Source organism: Microtus pennsylvanicus, chromosome 10 (genome assembly GCF_037038515.1).
Source record: "Microtus pennsylvanicus isolate mMicPen1 chromosome 10, mMicPen1.hap1, whole genome shotgun sequence".
In the NCBI taxonomy this organism is placed as follows: domain Eukaryota; kingdom Metazoa; phylum Chordata; class Mammalia; order Rodentia; family Cricetidae; genus Microtus; species Microtus pennsylvanicus.
This window is the reverse complement of record NC_134588.1, coordinates 9,798,909-9,821,361: the sequence shown is the minus strand read 5'-3', so window position 1 is coordinate 9,821,361 and position 22,453 is coordinate 9,798,909. Positions and strand designations below refer to the sequence as shown.

At 40.3% G+C, this 22,453-nt stretch overlaps 1 protein-coding gene across 2 annotated transcripts in view; it reads left to right on the top strand.

The window, feature by feature from the left end:
• Cntnap5 (contactin associated protein family member 5) overlaps positions 1-22,453 on the top strand; it is a 964,156-nt gene that overhangs the window by 835,466 nt on the left and 106,237 nt on the right. For both annotated transcript variants that reach the window (XM_075987656.1, XM_075987657.1), the window contains exon 19: positions 5,400-5,624. In XM_075987656.1, the coding sequence (XP_075843771.1) occupies positions 5,400-5,624 (225 nt within the window). The remainder of the gene's footprint in view (positions 1-5,399; positions 5,625-22,453) is intronic.

Here is a 22,453-nt window from a genome sequence, read left to right as displayed (position 1 = left end):
CCATCCTCCTCTGTCAATACTGATACAACTTTTGCCTGCATTGGTAAAGTACATTTTTCCCATTTCAACCCATCAGTTAAATAAACATCTGTGTCCTTCTTAGCCTTTTTAGGGTCCTGCCTACTTTGGGACTTCTGATTTCTACCTCTTTATTGAAATTAAATGATCCCCTGCATAACCAATGGATATAAGACCAGATGAGAGAATCAGGGATTCCTTAGAACTGTGGATACAGGGTGTTGTTAGCTGCCTGAGATGGGTGCCAAGAACCAAACTAAGGTCCTGTGGAAGATGAAGAGTGCTGTGCCTCTGAGCCATCTCTCTAGACCAAGAGATGTAAAAGCCAATCATGCTTTTTGCTGAGAACATTTGATTTATTTGTTTTCCTGCTTTGCTTTAGGACTTTTTCTCATTTGAGATTCTGATTTCATTCTGAATGAAAATATGATAGAAATATCCCTCCAGGAATGTAGCTTTGTGTGTGTGTGTTTTAAAAACATTTATTTATTGCTAGTCTTTTAGTTAGATACAATTCAAATCCAAAGTAATCCTATTTGTTAAGGGGTATGCTGTCCTGGTTCTTGTTGCTTTTGCACATGCCCTTCCCTACGCAGTTTCAGCCACTTCAAATGCTCCTGGCCACCAGCAACCTTCTGCCACCCTGGAAGCCATTCCTTTTTCTGTCTCTGTGGATTTGCTGAGACTGGAACTCTCTTATAAAAGAACCCTAATACATATTTCTTCTTTGTGTCACCTTTCTCCCAGTAGATAGTGCTGTCACTTCATTCAGGCCATGACGATTTTTTTCTTTCTATTGCTAAAGTGTTTTGTGGATACTCCTAACTGTGCTTGGCAGTTTGTCAGTCAATGAACACTAAACTTTCCCCACTTTCTGATGCTTCTCAGTATTACTACCACTGAGACTCATGTGCATGTTTGGAAATGCCATGATTTATTTTTTAATTTTGTGTTACTTTGCTGCATTTATTTATTTGAACAAGTTAAGCTCTTGGGGTCCATATGTGCCATGTGGTTCTGTAGAAGTTAAACAACTTTCAGAACTCTGTTTCTGTTCTCTTTGTTTGTGACGATACAGTGAAGAAACCATCAGAAACAGGTTTCTTGTCTTCCCCCTGTCAGTGATGGCCCAGAGGAGAAACCATGGAAATCGCTGCTCCATGAAGAGCATACCTTTGTTGATTGTGGATATGAAAGAGATAACAGACAGCAGCATTTGGAAGAGTCAAGAAAAGAAAAAAAAAAGAAAATAGAACTGGCCAGGGCAACCTCCCTTGCGGGGGTTGGGGGCTGGCAAAGTAGAAGAAAATAGATGAGATAGACTAGCAAGAGAAGCAGGAGTGTGGGCAGCAGTAGGGGACTTGCCAGTTTTGTAATTTAAAATAACCTGGGAAGTAGCGTAGTGGAGGAGGTGAGATGGCTCAATGGGCCAGGATTCTAGTGTAGCATTTGAACTGTGTAACAGGTACATTTGTCAGGTACCAGGGAAGGCTGGATGTTAGCCTTGGGCTTTGATAGGTAACCACAGGTGTATGCAAAGGGAACTGGCCATTTCCAGTAGGCTGAAACCCATTTCACAGGTTCCTGAGAAATGCTGCCTGTGAGCTTTGATTGGTATATCCACCAGAAATCCTCCTAGAGTTCATCTTGAACTAAGCCTAGACTTTCATTTTTGACCAACTAAATTGGCCTTCTATTTTTGGGGATGCATGGGGTTTTCCCCTTTAGACCTAACATCGTTGTATAACACTGGGTATAAAACTCAGGTCACTAAGCTTGGTGAGTGACCAAGGCACTTACCTACTGAACCACCTTGCTAAGGGTGTTTTATTTCTTGAGGAATGACCCAATCATTTTTCAAAGTAGGTTGCAGTTTTTCCATCCTTACCAGAAGTGCACAATAGCTCTAGTGTTTTTCTTCACTCTTACACACCTGTTATTGTATGTCAGTCTTTAAGCAGATAGCCTACTGTATGGGAAATGGTGTCATACTGTGCTTCCAACTTGCTCATACCTAACGACTAGTTATCCTAAACATTTTCTTACATCATTACCATTCATCGCTACATCTTTTTTGAAAAACTGCATGTTCAAATCTTTTGCAGATCTTTATTCTGGTTGCCATTCATTTTCAATTTTTTTCTTTTTTTCTGACTATATGTTCCTTATCGAAAATTTGCAAATTTATCCTCTCATTCTGTGAGTTTTCTTCTCACAGTCTTCATTTTATCTTTGAAAGACAAAAAAATTCCTACATTCTGATGGAACCTAATTTATTTTCCTCTCTTTTATTGATTCTACTTTTATTGTCATACATGAGAAACAATTGGTGGGTTTAAGAACACAAAAATTTATATCTATGATTTCTTCTAAGTATACTATAATTTTAGCTCTTCTATTCAGGATCTTGTTACATTTTGAGTTTATTTTTATATTTAATGCAAGATTGGTCTTTATATGATTTTATTGTTTACTTTGCCAAATTTCAATTACTTTATTATTTATTTAATAGATGTTCTCTGTCTATCTAGTGTGTGCATGTGTGTGTGGGGGAGAGAAGGGAGAAAGAGAGGGAGAGAGAGAGAGAGAGAGAGAGAGAGAGAGAGAGAGAGAGAGAGAGAGAGATTGATTACCAACATGCAAGGGCACTGTGATGCCAGAGCACAACTTTTATGAGCAGCTCCTTTCAGTCTGCCTCATGGCCTGAACTGAACTGACTGAACTCAGATCCTCAGGCTTGGTTGCAGACTTCCTCTCAGCCACGCTGGTAGACTTGACATGATTCGTTTTCCTGCTAATATCCATATACCTGATCATGATTTATCCATGTGTACCTCTTTGCCTTCAGCTCTCTTCCATTGTTGACTGAATGATCACTTCTATCACTTGAATATTTTCATCACTAAAACTGCTAGATAATAAATTTGGAAGTTGATTACAAATCTAGAAAGTTAAACCTAACTGCACAATCATTTAATAAACAAATGAACAAAAATATTGATTACATTTGATATAGTGGAGATGTGGCAATCATGGTGTACCTTGTATTTATGCCACATATTTCATCTTATAATTACTTCCTGCATATATCATAAATACTTGTAAACGTAAGTTTTAACCATTATAATAGTTCCCTTTGTAAGCACTATTTTCTCTTACTTAATTCACCTGCCACTGAATCTCTACAGAAAGAATCTGGGTTCTGGTTCTTATTCATTTACCATTGTCCCTCTGAGACAGTAGTTAAGTATTTAATCTCAAAATTCCTTGATTTCTGCATTTATAATGAGTGGGAAATGCAGAATTTTATAATAGGGATCATGTTTAGCACTCAATGCATACTGCATACAGCATACAAATTCTCTCCAAATACTCACTCTTACTATTTTTGAAATGTTATACTATCAAAAGTTAAAATAATAATAAAAATAAAATTCACTGAATATACTTTAAAATTTATTTATAAGTAATATGGGGAAACTAAACCCATTCCAGTAGCTTTATTTCCTGTCATGAGACAGAAGAAAATGTTTGAAAAGCAGAATCTATAAATGTTGTTGAATTAAGTTTTATATTGAAACAATGTCTAAGTATTAGGAATAATTAATACTAGTTTCAGGGAAAGAATGGGAACATTTTTGTGGGGCACATCTAGTTATACATGAAAAAAATCATAATCTATATGCCCATATCTAATATGTTTTTTTCATATATTATGAATCACATATACATTTGACTGTATACATAAACATCAAGTAAAGGCTTTTATTTTGTTAACTAGAAAATACTAGCTCAAAATGCACCTGTTAAGTCCTTAAGGAAAACACCTGTATCAAGCAGATCATGAGCCAACACCTTCATGGCCATATGTGTATGCCTCCTATTTTTAACATAAGAATCACCGATACGACTTCCTTGATTAAAACCGAACATTCTTTCTGAACCTTGCCCAAAGTGCACTGTAGTCCTGGTCTGGCAGACTGCATGCATAAACTTGTGGCATTAATTCGGTGGCACGACTACACAGAGTTTTCACAAGGCAGAAAAGTGGCAAGGGCATTACGAAGTAAGTTCAAGTTTGCTTATGTTCTCAGTGTCCCACACATACCAGGGAATGTTGAGAAAGATTAGAAGCCCTCCACCCTTCATTTGAGAAGGAAAGAAACCTATCATATCCATATTAACTCAAGCTTACCACATAGTGTTCCAGTCAGATGTGTGCACACAGATCTAAATTGTCTTACTATACAAGGCAACTTTCCTTTCATACCTGGATATAAAAAGAAGAAAGTCAAATCGAGCTCAAGATCAAACTGGACCTTGGCAGAATAAGTATTTCAATATTTCAGCATGTTAACTGACATACAGTCAACAATGTGACATTTTACTTAAGGGCAACTGAGATGGACTTAGGTTAAATGATCTCCTTTTTCTGTGTTTGTGTATTTGCAGCATTGTGGACTGGTGTATGTGTGTACTCATGCATGCATTAACACTTACGTGGAGTCCAGAGATCATTAATAAATGCCTTCCTCAGTTGCTCTTCATTTTATCTTCTGGGACAAGATTTCATAACAAATCTGATACTCACCAATTTCTAGACTAGTCAAGGAACACTGGGGTTCTTCCTGTCTCTGCCTCCCCAGCTCAGGTGTTACATATACACGCCACCACACCTATCTTTTTATGCAGGTGCTGGAGGTCTAAAATCACCTCCTGAAAATTGTGCAGCAAACACTTTACCAACTGAGCTATCTCCCCAGCTCTAGGTGATACTTTCTTGCAACATAGAGGTCCCATAAGTCCAAACCCTGCTGGGCAATCCTCCTCAGTGCTTTACAAAGACTGTCTCACTAAACAACGTAGTAATACCAAGAAAGGGTTAGTGTTCTGATCAACTTCCTTAATCACATTTGTAATTATAAACAATGGATGCAGAGGACTGGGCAAATGGCTCTGCCAGCAGCATGTTTGCCCCAAAAGCATAAGAGTCTGAGTCTGGATACCCAGCACCACAGTAGAAAACAAGATAAACAAGAAGTTTCACTAGAAGACGTGAGATAATAAGAGTCCTGAGCTCACTGGCCAGCCAGTCTAACCAGTCCATGATCTCTAAGTTCAGTGTCTCACTGAAGTAGAGAGTGACAGGGGCGGACATATCTCCAGTATCAACCCGAATGCTCATCTGCACATGTGAACACATACATAAGAATAGATTTGATCTGCCTCAAAATTAGTAAGAAGCCCATTGTCTGATTTTTTTTAAACACTGCTCACACAGTGCTTTGTGCAAGGAAAGAATGAGCAGGCCTTATACATACCTCAAGTAGCTTAGTGGCTATGTGATTGAAAGTATGTTCTTGTCTTCTTCTTTTTTGCAGAGATTTCAGCTCTTTTTGATTCCGGCAGCTCGGTTATATACATGTTTCAAGAACCATACCCCGTGACCAAGAACACAAGCCTGTCATCTTCAGCTATCTACGCAGATACAGCTCCATCAAAGGAAACCATCACACTGAGCTTTGTGACAGCACAGACCCCCAGCCTCTTGCTCTTCCTCAATTCCTCTTCTCATGATTTTCTGGCTCTCCTGCTCTGCAAAAATGGTGAGTGTTGGTGGCAGGAAGCCACAAGACCAGCCTTGATGGAAGGTACAGCTCCTGCTCTGCAGTGCCATGCACAGCCTAGAAGCTGGGCAGCCTCAGCAGAATGCTTCCTTCCACTTTACCTTCGTGAGCCATAATTCGTATCTTGGGACCATGTTCATTTGCCATCAATGTCTCAAACTCATCAACTTTAATTTGTCTTGATTATGTTGTGGTGACTCTTTATTATGCTGGAACCCATAAAGTATAAAAGATCATAGGGAGGTCTGAATTTCAGAAGGGCAGTTTCCACATGTATCTGTCATCTTTGCTGCCATGCTCTTAACTGTGGCCTGGTAAAGCATAAACAGTGGTTGGTTTATAGATGGGCATTGTCTAGGTTTTCAGAAAAGTAGGATGTGGAGCCATATGCTGTGGCACAGAACCTCACTTTCTCTTAGACACCAACTCTTTCTCCATAGTCACTGACTGTTAATCTGTGATATTTGCCACTCTGAAATGGCAAGGCTTAGAGTATTCTAATTAGCTAAAGAGTACTACTGATTCATAAATGGAATTTTGCTATTTCTTTCAATTCTGGCAATTATTTCAATTATTTGTAAAACGTATGCCTTCTTCCAGGGCTTTGTCCCCTGAAATCACATGCATAGATGAACTCATGTCTTTTGAAGGCTGCAGTTTATTGTTACCTTGCTTCTTTGCTGTTGACATTCCCAGTGCAATAGAATTTGCAAAGGAACCTTCTCTTCTTGGTTTTCGAGCTATCTACAGCATCTAGCTGTGGAGATGTTCATGAGCAAATGATGGTAATGTGAATTGACCTCTGGAAAGAAGGGACCTCATGGATACAAGAATGTTTTAAAAAGACAGAAATTGTATCATGCAAAAAATATTGATGGTAACACATACAGCAGTAGTTGAAAGTCAAGCTTTATGATCATATGATTTCTTTTTAATCACACTATTTCAGGACAGAACCTCCTAATAGAGCTGACCAAGTACTCTATGAAATCAGAATCCTACTGTGTATAGCTGTTTGAACAAATGAGCTACTGAAACATATACATACTTCCTTATCACATGATCTCACACAAGCACTATCCTGTGGTTAGGAATATGGTTCTATTCCATGTACCATGACAGGATTCCAGACATTTGAACAATTCATCTCAACCACAAAGCTAAGATCTATGGTGGAGTGTGGTGTGGTACAGCAGAAGTGACACACATGGAAGGCAGCATGAACATGACCCTGTCTGCATCTCAGGTGCAAACTACGTTTTTTTTTTGGGGGGGTGTTTTTTTTTCTTTGTGTGTGTGCGTTATCTTTCTCATAGTGTACTATGTATGATTTGAATATAAAGAACTATTCATTTATTCATAATAATTGATAATAAAACATGGGGAATGTGGAAGATGAACCAGCCTTTAAAGGTCAAAAATAATAATCGAGAGCCCATAAGATGATACAGATGTCATTTATTCTGAGACTGAAATAGACGGGAAAAAATAAAATATGAATAGGCAAGAAAGAAGGGAGAGAAAGAGAAGAGAATAATGAAGAGGAGGTAAAGGAAGAGGAAGCAGAGGAGTAGAGTAAAGAGGAAGGGAGGAGAAAGACAAAAATGGGAGGAAGAAGAAGGGGAAGAGGAGGAGGTTTGATTAAGTTTTCAAGCCCAAGGGCCCTTTAATCACCCGCTTCTCACTTTTAAGATTATGTACAAAAATATGCCAACAGATTTGATCTTGAGTCTTGCCATGTCAAGCCTTTTGAGTGTGTGAGGCTGTCTTTGGACCATGGGCATGGACAATTCGAGCAGGTACATATTGGGCAGACAGATAATCCATGGAACTGCCAGAATGGTCTCCTTAGAGTCAGCCAGTACTCTCCCTTCTAACCTGTATCTCTTTCTCCTGGTATTTTTGGGCCACAGTAAGATGGGTATACAGACACAATTGTCCCCGAAGTGATTTTAGAGTAGGCCTTCACATGGATGCAACACTCACAGTATACTTCTGATAATATAACTGCCAAGAATACATGAAATGCACAACAGGAATCACTGCTTCCAATTATTCTAATGAGGCCATACTGTGCTTAACTCTCGTAATATCTGGCTAGCCATTGAAATTAATATTCTTGCTGTGGCAGGTTTCTACAGTTCTAGAAACTTGAGGTACAAGGACATCAAATAACTTGTTCATAATAACACAGAGTTTATTCTGAGATTTTGGAGAGAAAAACTAGTTTCACAGTTTTGAGACTGATTTGAAGCAAGTTGACTTAAGTATTGACTAGAAAAATGAACTCTGGTCAGAATCACTCTAATTTCCTGCAAGAGTCACACTTTAAAAAGACAAACCTTTGCATTTCCTATCAGGTCCAATCAGGGGCAAAACTACATCCTGATGTATTTTCTACCTATGTACCTCCCATATACATGTGATCAAGTACATCTGGTGTAGTAGGAAAACAAACAAACAAACAAAAAAAACTTTTGTTTTGAGAGGTAAAAACACCAGACATATTGTTTTCCCAAAACTATGACTCCCCGAATTTTAGGAAGTTACCTTGCCCTTGGACATGTGGGGCTTACAGAAGAACCTTGGCTCTTACAACAACAAACAAGCTTTAGCAAGGGGATGCAACCTCCCTTACTCAGCCCAATGCCATAGTATTTGGTTGTTTGGTTTATTCTTGTGGGAAACTTTTCCCTGGAACTCTCAGGCTTGCTGCCCCAGCCCCTGAGTGGTGGGATTATGGATGTGCACCACCACAGCAAGTCTGTTTTCTTAATTACTAGGGCTGGATGAAAAATGCTAATCCTTTAATCTTTGAAACGCATAATTCTTTTAAATAATTGACATTTCTTTAGTGGGAAATCATTCTTGAATCCTCCCTGTAATATTTACTTGTGTCTTCCTTTCAAGACGTTCTTAAAGTCTCTACTGCAGCCAACTTGACCATATAAATACTTACATTTAAAAAACTCCAATGAAATTCAGAAATCAGGGATGCATAGATCCTTACTATTGACTGTGGAGGACTCAGAAAGATGTGAAAGCTCAGGTATGCAGCATGGCTTCTCTGGCTAACAGAAGAGGCTCCTGATACAGAAACCTTCCTTTTCCCAGCCCAGGAATTTAACTTGCACATTTTCTGTTTGATCACATGTTTTATTCAGGGGAGGGATTTCTCTGCTAAGGGGCTTTTATATGCTCATTGATTCCCTTCCTCTAACTCCTGCCCTCCCACCACCCTTGTACCCCATGCAGTGGGCAGTCAGGTAGTGTAGAAGATGGTAAATTCAGCATCTGTGGTGCTTCCACCAATCTCCTTATTGTTGACCGCTTTTGAGTGGGCTACTCAGTCTAGGGGTTGTAACCCACCCTGCAGTCAGTTATTCCAGGGTCCCGGAGAGGCACTATCTGGAATATATGAGCTGAGAGAGAGAAAGAAGGCCATGCTAGGTTTGTCAGAGCCTCCTTTTATTAGAGACGGGGTACAGCTTATATAGGGTAAGGAGTTGGGGGGTGGGCACAGGGGGCTGGGCTCTTGCCGCGTCGTTCACATTGGTCACGCGGTCCAGGTTACCTTCAGTCAGGTCATGTAGGCCAGGAAGTCACAACTAGGAGTTGAACACACCTAGTTCTCTAGATAGTTTGGAATGTGGGGCGGGTTCCGCTAACAGATAGCTCTCCATTAACAGCCAATTTGGGTGTGGGGTAGGCTCTGTCAATAGAATGATTCCTAACACAATTAGGGGTGTGGGGTTCTCTGCAGACTCCCCAGGGTGATGGTTCCTGCAATAATCCTAGGAGAAAGCGGCTCCTGACACCTTATCACTCAAACACACAGCTAAGACATTATCCCCATTGCTTCCTTAATTCTCCTGGTGGTATCACTAGAATGACTAATGTGAGAGACTGGACACAAGCAACCTAGTGCTGTCTCGAAATGAAACATATGAAAAGAGACAGATTCAGAAACTGCCCAAAATGTGCAAAAACCAAACTAGACAGACTTGGAGTGATCTGATTTCTGTAGTAGTAGTCTAGCTAGAAAGAAGTCTTTGACTAACATTAACAGTAGACTTAAGAGCTTAGAAATTATACTATTGAAACAAATGCCTTTAGTGGTTTTAAGTTCCTTACCATTAGAGGTCTTCAAATAACAATTAAGTGACATTTGCTGAGGAAACTATAGTAATTTGAGGAGTAGGTGAGATGCAAAATAACAACGAGCAAGTGTTTAATTTCTTCCTAAGTCTTAGATTTTCGGATTTTTTTTATTCCCACCTTGAATCATCTCCCATGGATATTTCTGTCTGTGAAGGCTTCATTTGCAGATTTTGAAATGCTACTTGAGGAATTAACAAGAATTCCTATCTTCAGCATGTTCCTAGTTTATTTACAGCATTAAGCCATTGACCTGATTAACAGTGGGCCAGAAACCAAGAACATTTTAATGAAATTTGGGTTTATTTAGTGAAAAATGTGCATCTGAGCCCAAAGCAGTGGCCCACTGCTGGAAGTAGAGGCAGGAGGACTAACGTTTAAGGACAAATTCAGTTATGTAGCATGTTCAAGACCTGCCTGGGCTACTTGAAACCCTGTCTCAAAAAAAAAAAAAAAGAAGAGAATCCATTCCCCTTTGGGCATTAGGGGTCCTTACAAGTTGAAGGAAGGTAAGGAGAATGAAAGTTCAGCTGGTGAAGATGTTTACCCTGAAACCTTCTGGAATTGGGATGCACTCACAGCAATCCCTGGGCAGAAGCAACAATCTTGTGTTAGAAAGATTCTTACTTTGTCTGGTTTTAAGGTACTTTTGGCAATATGGTGGTGATGCTAAGATGGCCAGCTTAAAAGGAGTCCCATTTTTGTCTCTCAGTAGGATGCAAACTCTAACGCCAGCACTGTGTCTAAGAAGCCACAGTGTAGAGTTAAAAGGATAAATCTTGTGAACAGTCAACAGAGTTCTCACCTGGCAAATTTATTTTACATAGCTTGTCAGGCCAGATGTGAGAATATGCTTGTGACTCAGAAGTATGCTGTGAGCCTTGGCCTGGCAGCAGTTAGATCTGGAAGGACTTCATGTAATTCTTCATTGTTATTGTTGTTCTTTTTTTAAAAATGCTCCAAGATCCCCGCGGCAGTAGGCGGCAGAAATGCTGTAGGTCCCAAATGGTGGCAGCGGGCCATGTGGTGGCAGGCAGTGGGCCCTGGGAGCAGCCAGTCCCAGGCAGAAACGGCTGCCGGTCCCAGAGCAGCGGCCCAAGCAGTGGTGGCGGGCCATGTGGCAGCAGACAGCAGGCCCTGGGAGCAGCCAGTCCCAGGCAGAGACAGCTGCTGGTCCCCAGAGCAGTGGTGGCAGGCCATGTGGCCGCAGGCAGTGGGCCCCAGGCAAAGACGGCTGCTGGTCCCTGAGCAATGGTTGGTCCCAGGCAGGGAGACACATGGCGGGCAGGCAGAGGACAGAAACATGGATAGACACAACATGCAGGGTGAGGTTGAATGTTTATTCAGGGGGTTATGGAGGAGAAAGGGTGAAGGGGGAACAGAGAGAGAGGGAGAGAGAAAGAGAGAGAGAGAGAGAGAGAGAGAGAGAGAGAGAAGAGGAGAAAGAGACAGAGAAGGGGGAAGCAGAGAATTGGGGAGAGAGGCAGAAGCAAAGCTGCCTCTCCGAGAGGAAGATGGAAAAGAAAGAGCTCAGGCCGGAAGCTGAAGATCAGCCTGCCTCAGCAGATGGGGAGGGGGAATGGGTGTGGCTTGTCTCTTAAAGGGACCAAAACCATAACAGTTATTCTTTTTAGTGTCGATGTCTCCAACTCACCCTAAGTTGCTACTCTCACTTTCAGTGAATAAAGGGCCTGGTGTTTAAATAAAGGAAATGATAGTAAATTCTGGGATGTAAATTCCCTCTCTCTTTCTCTCTCTCTCTCTCTCTCTCTCTCTCTCTCTTTCTCTCTCTCTCTTTCTCTCAAACATGTGCAAACATACACACGTACGTGTACGCATACCCACAAACACACAAGACACATAAGAGGTGGGAGAGTACTTAGAAGACACAGGTTTTGAGCTACAGAAAATTACTCAGAAACTTGGCAATTGGAGCAGAAGCTTTAAATGGAATTAGAATATTCAGAGAGGGGGAACACTCTAAGTTTACCCTTGATCTCTACATTTTATTTTATTTTATTTCTGTGTGTGTGTGTGTGTGTGTGTGTGTGTGTGTGTGCGCGCACACACACATACACATGCCCAAAGAAGGAGGAAGCCATGTGGAGGTCATTTGGGGGCCAGAAGATAACCTTTCATGGAGGCCAGCAAGACCTTCCATTTCTTTGGGAGATTATCTCTCATTGGCTATGAGCTCACCAATTAGGATATTCTGGCTGGCCTATGAGCTTCAAGATTCTGTATGTCCCTACCTACCAGGTGCTGAGGTTATGGTACCTGCCACCACTCCTGGTATCAAACTCAGGTCCTTATGCTTGCAAATTCAGTGCTGTATTAACTAAAACACCAGTCCAGCTGTACCTTTTACTAAATAACAATTCTCCCTTTCCCATAATACCAACATTTTTTTTCTTCAAAATTACCAATGTAACGAATATTCTCAGCACTCCTTCCAATGGCAGAAACCATTTAGTATTTCAGAGAGACAGACATGGACCCTGCCATTAAGAATCTGCTTTTTAGCCAGAAACATATATAAGTATCAGCTTCCCACAAGCATAAGGTTCATACAGCTTGAATACAATGAGACTATCTTCTTCAAAGAAGACTGGATACTAGGAACATGGAGAGAACAGAGAGTCCCATTCATTCTTGTTGTAGGAGGTGGCTAGTTAGTTCCTGGCTGCTTAGCTCCAAAATAATCACACAGAAACTATATTATTTAAAACACTGCTTGGCCCATTAGCTCTAACTTTTTATTGGCTAACTCTCACATCTTAATTTAATCCATTTCTAATAATTTGTGTATTGCCACATGGCTGTGGCTTAATGGCAAGATTCCAACTGGCATCTGTCTCTGGCAGGACTACATGGCTTCTCTCTGACTCTGCTTCCTTTTCTTCCAGCATTCAGCTTAGTTCCCCCTACCCCAGCTCTGTTCCCCTATAGCTCTGCTATAGGCCCAAAGCAGTTGTTTAATTAACCAATACTGTTTGAAGGCATAAGTCACAAACAATGCCACACCAGGTTGGAATTATGATTAATGGAGTGGTATTTATTTAAAAGGGAAAAAACTTACAGATCACCGTCCCAGACAACAGCCCTCTGCACAACCAGGAAGGGAGTCTAGTCGCCAGCGGAGCAGGAAGTGAAGAGAGAGAGGAGAGGGAAGTGGCCTCTTTTCTAAATGGAGAGAGACCACGCCCCAATGGGCTGGTATCTCACCGGCTATAGGCTGGAGGAGAGGGAGGACCTCCTGCAACAAGTGTTCATAGCATGCAGATGGAAATCAACATCACCTACCCTTTTCTGTTTAAATAAAAAGAAAGGTTTTAACTTTAACATAGTAAAATTACATATAACAAAGCAGGTATCAAGTAAGAATTATAGTTACAATATTTATATCTTTTTTATCTTTTATCATAACTAAGTAAAACTATAATTATAACTATCAATTCTTCAATTCCAGCAGAGACTCCAGAAGGATATAATATTACCTAAGTAAACTGGAAGTGCATTGTAAGCAACTCCCAAAACTCTAGAACTAACAGAGGCATCTTGTTGCCTGAACAGTCACCCAAATTTCTCTGTATCGTTGAAGCATCCATCTTAAGCTTATAGGCCCATAGTATCCAACACACTTTAACATGAAGCAGGAAATTTCAAAGACAGTTCCACCTATATTGGCAGTTTATCAGTCACTTTCTTCTGTGTCCTACACAATGTCTTGCAGACTCATTCATTAAGCAGGAACCTCAAAGAATTGTCTCACCTTTACGCAAGTTTAGCAGTCCAGTTCATCAGGCAGTCCAGGCAAGAGCAGGTTTTTTTTTTTTGCCCAAATGGCTAACCAACTTCATAAGGAACCTCCTCAATTTCCATCTTCTTCTTGAAGTAATAGTGCTGCCAGGAGTAGATGTGTCTCCTTGTCATGATAAGACCTAAATTTTTAAAATATTTTAAGTGCCATATTCTGTAGTCTTTGAAAGGTTTGAAGAATGTCTATCCACCTGAAATACATCTCTGAATATCTAGGAAATCTAATTAACATGACTACAAGCTTGAATATTATAGATGACTACCTATTAACCTATATTTATTAATTATATATTACATTTTAAATGAGCTGCACAAACAAAATACTTTAATCAAGAGTAGAAATAGACATACAACAAAACTGACCTTAAATTTGTATCAATAAGCAAGATCCATACCAATGCAAATCTTTATCGCTTATCCACATTTAAGTGTAAACAAACATTTATAGACAATATTTGGGATTATGGGCATAGTTCTGTCCAATTTTTTTCTTGCTATTTATTGGGCAATGTACTTTTTTGGGGTGTTTAAGACAACTTTTCATGGGGTCTTGGTCAATCAAGTCATATTAGTCTGGAAGCAATTCATAAGTCCTCATCCTCTGTGGAAATAAAAGCAGATACTCTTTTCCAAAACAACATATCCTTAGACTCAAATTTTAAATTTAAGATACCTTTGAAATAAATATGTTGGCTTAGCTTAGCAGTCCCAAGAATAAAATATCTCTGCAGTAAAAAAAAATTCAAAGATAACACAATAATATACATAATCCAGACTCTGTTTGTATATTCTGTCTTTATTTTGCTTATTTTTCTATATTCCTTTTAATCTATAACTGTCTGTACTCTGTCTCTTTAAAGACTTTATTTCATTTTTTTAACTTCATTTTATAACTCTCTATACTGTTTTTCTTCTCTCGCTCAAGCCTACGTACATATTTTAAACACACTGGGTCTCATTTAGAGATCTTTTCCATCTCAGTTTGTCTTTATTGTGTATCTGTAATTCTTTACTGTCCAGGAATGCTTCTTGACATGATAAGCGCTACTTAAAAACTTAAGCTGTGGCATTGCTAGGGTATATATGTTACTTCCTGCTTGTTCTGTATAGTCCAATGTGGTGGCCTTTAGTGCCTGAGACTGCTGGGTGGGAGTCATCCTCACCCCCTCAATTCTGATAACTAGTTGGTCCATGCTGTCACCAAGTAACTTGCAGTATGGTATCCACAAACCCCACTTATATGCTTGATAGCCAACCCTCCCAAAAGAGCCAGAGCCGTTCATGCTGGGGAATCAGGAAGCCACAGTTTTTTTTTTTCTTAAAGAATCCAAATAGTTTTTACTGTGCCCCATACTAGCTGCAAGTTCATCTAGAAAAAAAAAATTTGTGTCAACCAAGAAACTGTGTAAAACTCTGCTATTTTGTGTCTAGAACTGTTGCAAGGAGGCCCACTTGTTCATCCTGGTCACATGGCTTGCTTAGCTCCGAAATAACCACACAGAAATTGTGCTAAGTCACTGCTTGGCCCATTATCTCCAGCCTCTTACTGGCTAACTCTCACATCTTGATTTAACCCATTTCTATTCATCTGTATATTGGTATGTGGCAGTGGCTTACTGGGTAAAATTTCCAGTGTCTGTCTCCAGCGGATCCATGGCATCTCTCTGACTCTACTTTCTTCCTCCCAGAATTCAGTTCCATCTTTCCCACCTACCTAAGTTCTGCCCTATCAACAGGCCAAGGTAGTTTCTTTATTAACCAAGAAAGCAACATATAGACAGAAGGGCCTCCTATACCATAGATTTTCTTCCCAAGCCCTCTCAGGTTAAGTGGATTTTAGTTTGCCACATTGGTGCCAACACATTCTCACCGAGAAAGTCACAGAACATTACATGAAGTAAGTGACTTTTCAATCACTGGTGATGTGTCAATATTCTTTTGGTAAACAAAATTTTAATAAAAATATTTATTGTGTTTCCTTCATTTTATCATGCTATTTTCTCTATATATTATAAAATGTGTGTGCATATGCACCTATGTGAATTATTTTCTCCTCCTTTTGCTCTGATAAATTATACTAATAAAGCAATTTAAGAAGAAAGAATCATGGTTTGAGGGTACAGTCCATCGTGGAAGAGAAAGAATGGTAGCAAGGAGCTGAAGGCAGTAGGAAGAAAGGAGAAAAGAATATTGGTGCTCACATCACTTCCTCCTTTGTCTCCAGTCTAGAACTCCAGGCCATGGGATGGTCCTGCCCACGTGTGGGATATGTTTCCTAACTTCTAACTTTAGTTAGCCTAGTCTGGACAAACCCTCAGAGGCATGGCCTGAGGCTTGCCTCTTCTGTGATTTTTAGACACTGACAAGTTGACAATAAATATTAACTCTCACACTGTCTATATATGTACCCTCACTGCAAATATTTTAATTGGTCTTTTTGGTTCCCTGCTGTTTGAAATAAATAAGTGAAGTGGGAAGATGGACAAATAAAGCCATCGATCTATGCTGAAATTCAGTACAAAATCCAAATGAAGCTCCCAGGTCACCTTCCCTTCGTGGTTGTTCAGCTGCCTTTGGAATTGAGGGATTTGTGTACCTTTGCTTCAGCATTTCTCTTCTATCAATTTTGTTGGAATAGAAATTTATAAGCTTTGCAGTCTGAATTTCTGATTGCCCACATCTCAAAAGGAATAATTATGACATGGGATACTTTGTATTTTATATGTTCTAGTTCAAGGGCAATAGAAAGAAGAAGAGTCATGCCAGGAAGTATCTTCAAATTACAAAATCTAACAGTTGCCAGACAGGGTTAACTTGATGATAGGATGTCCTTACTGTTCCTGCTTCCTCTCAAGGGAGCCCTTCAGAGGTCACTGCCTCCTCTTGCCGCACACCTCTCTGACATCAGTATATGCTTGAGTTCCTTTGGGCAAAAAGATCTGATGCAAAGAGCTGGAGAGGTATTCTCCAGAATGTTACTTTCTTAGCCTCACGCAGTCCTATACACTTCAGTCCCTGGGACTTCTCTATCTATTGATAGTCTCCAGTATAGGCTTGATTAGCATCATTGCACATACTTATGACCTTTAAATAATTTCTTACTTCGCTTTCATAATCCATTTCATAATTATGTGACTGTGACCCATTATAACCTTTTAGCAATGGCCATAAGTGCTCCTTGAGGACAGGAAGTGTGTAGTACCTTACTAACCCACACTGCTAAGTGGTGTGTCTGAGCTGAGAAATAAACCATGTGGGTGGGATGTTATATGAATACTATTTCTTGTTTCTCTCTCTCTTTTAATTGAACCCTTTAAAGTTTTTTGACTCCTAAGTATCTAAATATTATTTGGATGTAATAATATCTAATATAAACAGAATTTTGTCCCTCTTTTCCAGCTAGACATTGAAGTACAGATTTCTCTTTCTTCCGTTATGGCTAGAACTGGAGTAAGAGAGTAATTATGTTAAACAAGGTCATGGAGGCTTGATCCCTGATCCCAAAGAAGATTCTGGAGGACTTTATCTTTTTTTTTCTCATGGCATCTAGGTGGGAAGTCAGTCTCAACATGCAACGATAAGAGCCCTCCTAGAAGAAAAGATAAACAACTTTATCTATCATCTTTAGCTGGTAGAAGCATAAGAAAAAAATGTCTAGCTCAGCCAAAGACTACTCAATATATTGTTTTATTTTAATCAATTGAGTACAGACAAAATAATATAATACATATATGTATTTCATAGATAGTAATTTACAAAGCATTTCATCATCTTATTTATAGTAGTAATAATATGAATTATTATTACCTTTATATTATGTTATCAGAGCATGAATACATAGACTAATATTTAGGACATTTGACATTACAGAATAATTAAAAGAGGAAATGGAAAGTGATAACAGCCTAAGGGGTGAGTACTTTATGGGCAGAAAATTAGTAGAGGGGGGTGAAAAATAAGGCTATGGGTAATCTCACATCAGGTGGCTGCCATGGCACTGTGAGAGCAGATTTATCCATGTACAAGCAAGATAAGGTAAGAATGTTTAGATATGGCTTTATTTCTGAGGCCCTGTGAAACATAGCTTCCAAAGAGAGGTAGGGAAGTCAGCATAAGGGATAACATTCAAGGAAGAGAGAGTGTATGTGATGAGCTATAGTCTAGTATACTGCCAGGGCAAATCCTCTAAGCCCCCATCAGTAGATAAATTTAAACATGCTACGAACATTCTATTGTTTCAGGCATGGTGAGTTGGAGCTATCTGGCTGCATAAACCATCATCAAAGAAACCAAAAACAGGGAAAGTAGAAATTTCTGAATCAGTCTTCTAAGCCTTGAGCAAAGAACACTAATCAAAGCCTTATATAGAATTAAAACTAATGTAAAACCAGTTATAAGTAAATCTACAGACACCTATTGAGTATATTTTTAGTCTTTGAGGGCTGCAGGCAAAATGTTGTTGACTTAGTGACTTGAAGGAGAACTCATCTCTGTACAGCATTTGTAGGCTAGAATTGCAAAATCAAGTGCTAGCTAATGAAGCTGTTGTCTGTTGAGGGTTCTTCTCTTGGGTTGTCTGCCTCTTCTTGGGCTTATGCATTTACAGAAAAGGGTGTTGAAGAAGGAGAGGGAGCAATGGTGAAAGAGCCAGAGAGGAAGTGTGTGTGAAGGAGAAGACAGAGAAGGGGGCAGGGGGATTCTGAATTCTCTCACATCTTTTCTTTGAAGTGTGTAAATTCTGTAAGATCAGGGAATATCCTTGATGACATCATTGTTATTGGGGAAATTAACATTCCCTCTTTAGGTTCTAAGTTTCTTAATGAAAGTATTCAAGAGTGGGCTCAAAAAGGAGGGTAAAGATAACTTTCTTAGAGTCTACAAAAAAGCTACAAAGCTGGCAAACTCACTGCAGCTGCCGAGAGGACAGAGACACAGAAGAAAAAGAAAGAACTGTACCATATGCACTAGGCATGGAGATCAGCCACATGGCAAAAAGAGAAAAGGAAGTTCAGAATGTCAGAAAGAGCACAGATGGGCCCTGTACAGCTTCTGGAAGAAAGGAAGAAGATACAGAAAAGAAGAGTTACAACACCCACAAAGGAACGCACACCCGACAGAACCTCAGGATGTTTATGGAGCTGCACTGAGGGATTCTGGGAAAGAAAGGCACATTAAAGGAGTAATTATCCTTTTCATCTCTTTAGCTTGGCTCAGTGTGAGTCAGCCTTCCTGAGGATGGATCCTTTTAACAGCTGGTTGATCAACTCATTTAGATAGGGAAGATGTAATGATAGTAAGAGGTAGATTCTTAATGTAAATATTGATCTTAATTATCATCTCCAAATGTACCCACATTAGGTGTTAGACTTCAACAAATATATTTTATTCAGAACACCTAAAAAGTACTAGATATGCATCTATGTATATGTAATAAAAAATTAAGAGTATTATTGATTTTTAGGAAATTCATGAGATAATCATGTTTGATTCTTAGCAATATCATCGATGAACAAAGGAGATTAGTCTATGGAGTGTTCTCTCATTGAAATATGTATTCTGAGCCATGCAGTCATGTCGCAGGCCTTTAATCCCAGCACTAAAGAGGAGAAGCAGTCAGATTTCTGTGAGTTAGAGGTCAGTCTAGTCTTCAGTATGAGTTCCAGGACAGTTTATAAAACTACAGAGAAATCCTGTACCGGAAAAAAAAGAAATATGTATTCCGCCTTTAATAAAATAGTCACACAGCTAGCAAGTGTAGAAAGTTCCCATAGAGTCCATGAGAAGATTTTGTAACCAAGTGCAATGGTTCAGCCTCTTGAGACCCACAGAGCCAACAAACAGATGAGACAAAAAAGGTAAAGTATCAACATCAAAACACAACTCCCATGCCAAAGGGGTTAAGATGTATTTTACTCTAGAGTAGGCTATGAGGGACCATGACCACAGAGCACCGAGTATTCAGAGAACACAGATTTGAAGTATCTCAAATTTTATATTTCAATGTGGTAGCAGTTTGATGAAGTTTTTATAGCAACAGCAAAGACTTTTATCCAATACATTTGGAAACTATTAGATAGGAAGGTTATATCAGTTGCTAGCTGAGGACACTCAGCCTCTTGGTCATTGAGAGCTCATGACTTCTTAAGTTAATATACCCCAAAAGGCTTTATTTGTCAATAATAAATGTGTTAGTTCAGACATAAAGATGGGCAAGTCATGGCTATTGAGGTTGTTAAAGATGGCCCATGACAAAGTGTACATAGGTTCCAGAAAGTATGCATCTTTTCAGGAACTTTTTTTCACAGAGGAAGGTTTACTATTACAGTAAGTAATTCTTCAGTCAATGTTCTCCCCAAAGAAAACAAAGGGTTTGGGGTATAGACATGCACAGTTATGGAGGAATCTCTCTTTATGTGCAGTAGCTACTGTTTTCTGGTCAGATTCACATGTTCAAACAACTGGCAGACATGGACACTTTCAGGCAGAGCAATTGGTATTAGAATGAGCAAAACTTGCCTGCATCAGGTCCTGTAAAAAGAGTCAGAATGACGTGGCAAATTTGAAGGACAAGTTTCTCCAGAGCATCTTAGCTAAAAGAAGGAAATCTGAGGGTCAATGTACACTCATTCATAGAGGCAACAAAGTACCCACCTCCAGCTGCCTGAGGGTGACAGTGTCACAGTCTCCAGTGGAGTCACTCTGGGGAGAGCATGTGCCTCATTCCTGCTGTGTGAACAAAGGCTTCTGAGTGAACTTGAGCAGAAACAAAGGCTGAAGTGAGTGTTATGGTTCCTCGGAGTATCCTCTTTGGATTTCCATTTGGCCATGTGTTGGCATGTGTTGCAGAGGTACCAAGTTTGGAGGTCCCACTATTGACCAGATATTCTGTGGCTGTACTTTTTTTTTTTGTCAGAGCCTCCGTTTATTAGAGATGGGGTACAGCTTTATATATGGTAAAGAGTTGTGGGGTGGGCACAAGGGCCTGGGCTCTTGCCGTGTGGTTCACATTGGTCACATGGTCCGAGTTGGTCACGTAGGCAGGAGGTTATCTTAGGTCAGGTCACTGTAGGCCAGGAAGTCACAACTAGGAGATGACACACCTAGTTCTCTAGATAGTTTGGAATGTGGGGTGGGTTCTGCTAACAGATAGCTCTCATTAACAGCCAATTTGGGTGTGGGGTAGGCTCTGTCAATAGAACGATTCTTAACACAATTAAGGGTGTGGGGTTCTCTGCAGACTCCCCAGGGTGATGGTTCCTGCAATGATTTTAGGAGGAAATTGGCTCCTGACAGATCCCCCTTTCTTTTATAAAGACAGGCAGCTATTAAGTGGAGGGCATCAAGTCAGAGTCTAACCATGGTATCAGATCTAAAGGAGAAGGGACTGGGACAAGGAGAGACCCTCCTCTCGAATGGTGAAGCAATTTACCTCTCCTGGGAACAGAGGGGTGTCTTATGATTCTTAGGTCGAGTGGGGACTAGGTCTTTTTTCCCCCTTACCTGTCCTAGGATTCCCAGTATCCTGTCTTAGGTTGGGGGATGTTCTGCCACAAGTCACCCATCCTTGGAGCTCCTCAAATAAAAGGTATCTAGCGAGATTTAAAGTAAGCAGATCACAGGGCACCCTGTCTTAGGCTATGTGGAGGGCACTCCTCATGCCTGGCACCACGCCCATGTTGAGCTGGCCAGTACAGCCTCGGTATGGTGTGCTGTTCAGGTGAGGGTCTGTAGTAATATGGACGGTGGCAGGGCTGCATCCCCAACACCCCAGCCGCCTGCTCCGGCTAGCTTATGCCCCGAAATAATTACACGGACACTGTATTCTTTTAAACACTGCTCTGGCCCATTCCTATCTAGCCTCTTCTAGGCTAATTCTCACATCCCGATCAACCCATCTCTAATAATCTGTGAGCACCAGTCTTACCGGGAAGATTCTAGCCTAAGTCCATCCTGGGTCGGAGCTGGGGCATGGCGTCTCTCTGAAGTGTCTGCTCCGGAGAGGAGAGCTGTCGAGTCTGACCTCACTTCCTCTTCCTCCCAGCGTTTTGTTCTGTTTACTCCTCCCACCTATCTCCTAACCAATGAGAGCCAAGCAGCTTCTTTTTATTTAACCAATGACCTTCCTCCATCAAGGGTCCACACTAACTCCTGTCATTGGACCCCTGCGTCTATCATTAATGAAAAGACTGTGAGTAGCTCCTCAAACAAAAGATATAATGATATAATTTTGGGCACCAATAACTCCATCTTCCAGACAAGAAGAAAGGGCATTTTCCAAACCCAGTATTCACCTTAGTCTGACCTTTGGTATCCTCCTTTCTATATGCCTACTCCACATGAAATTACGAGTGCTGCCTGCCAACAATTAGGGCAGTGTAAAAGGGGTCTGAATCTATAATTCTTAACATATGCATTAAACCCAAACATTTCACAGCATGTGTCAATCCTTTCCCAACATCTATAAGCAGTTATAAGTATCAGGTCAATTGTAGTAAGAGCACAATGACATACATTGTTGTCATCAAATACCACCAGTTCCAGTCTCTGAGCAACAGTGACAGGAACCCCCAATCTTCCCCCTTCTTAAGTGAAGAGGCATTAATATTTTAATTAAAATGAGTTCTGTGTCCCAAAGATTAAAACTGTCAGATGTTTAGTCTGCATCAGAAGCAGCTCAGCATTTGTGCTTCAGGGCAGGTGGGATTCCTGAGTGAAGTGAGCTGGATTCAGCTATCTGAAGCACATCCTGGCACTTATCTCAGCCAGGTCTCCCTGGACTCGAGGCAGAATGACACCCTGCAGAGTGGCATAGCAGGTTCTGTTATCAGTCA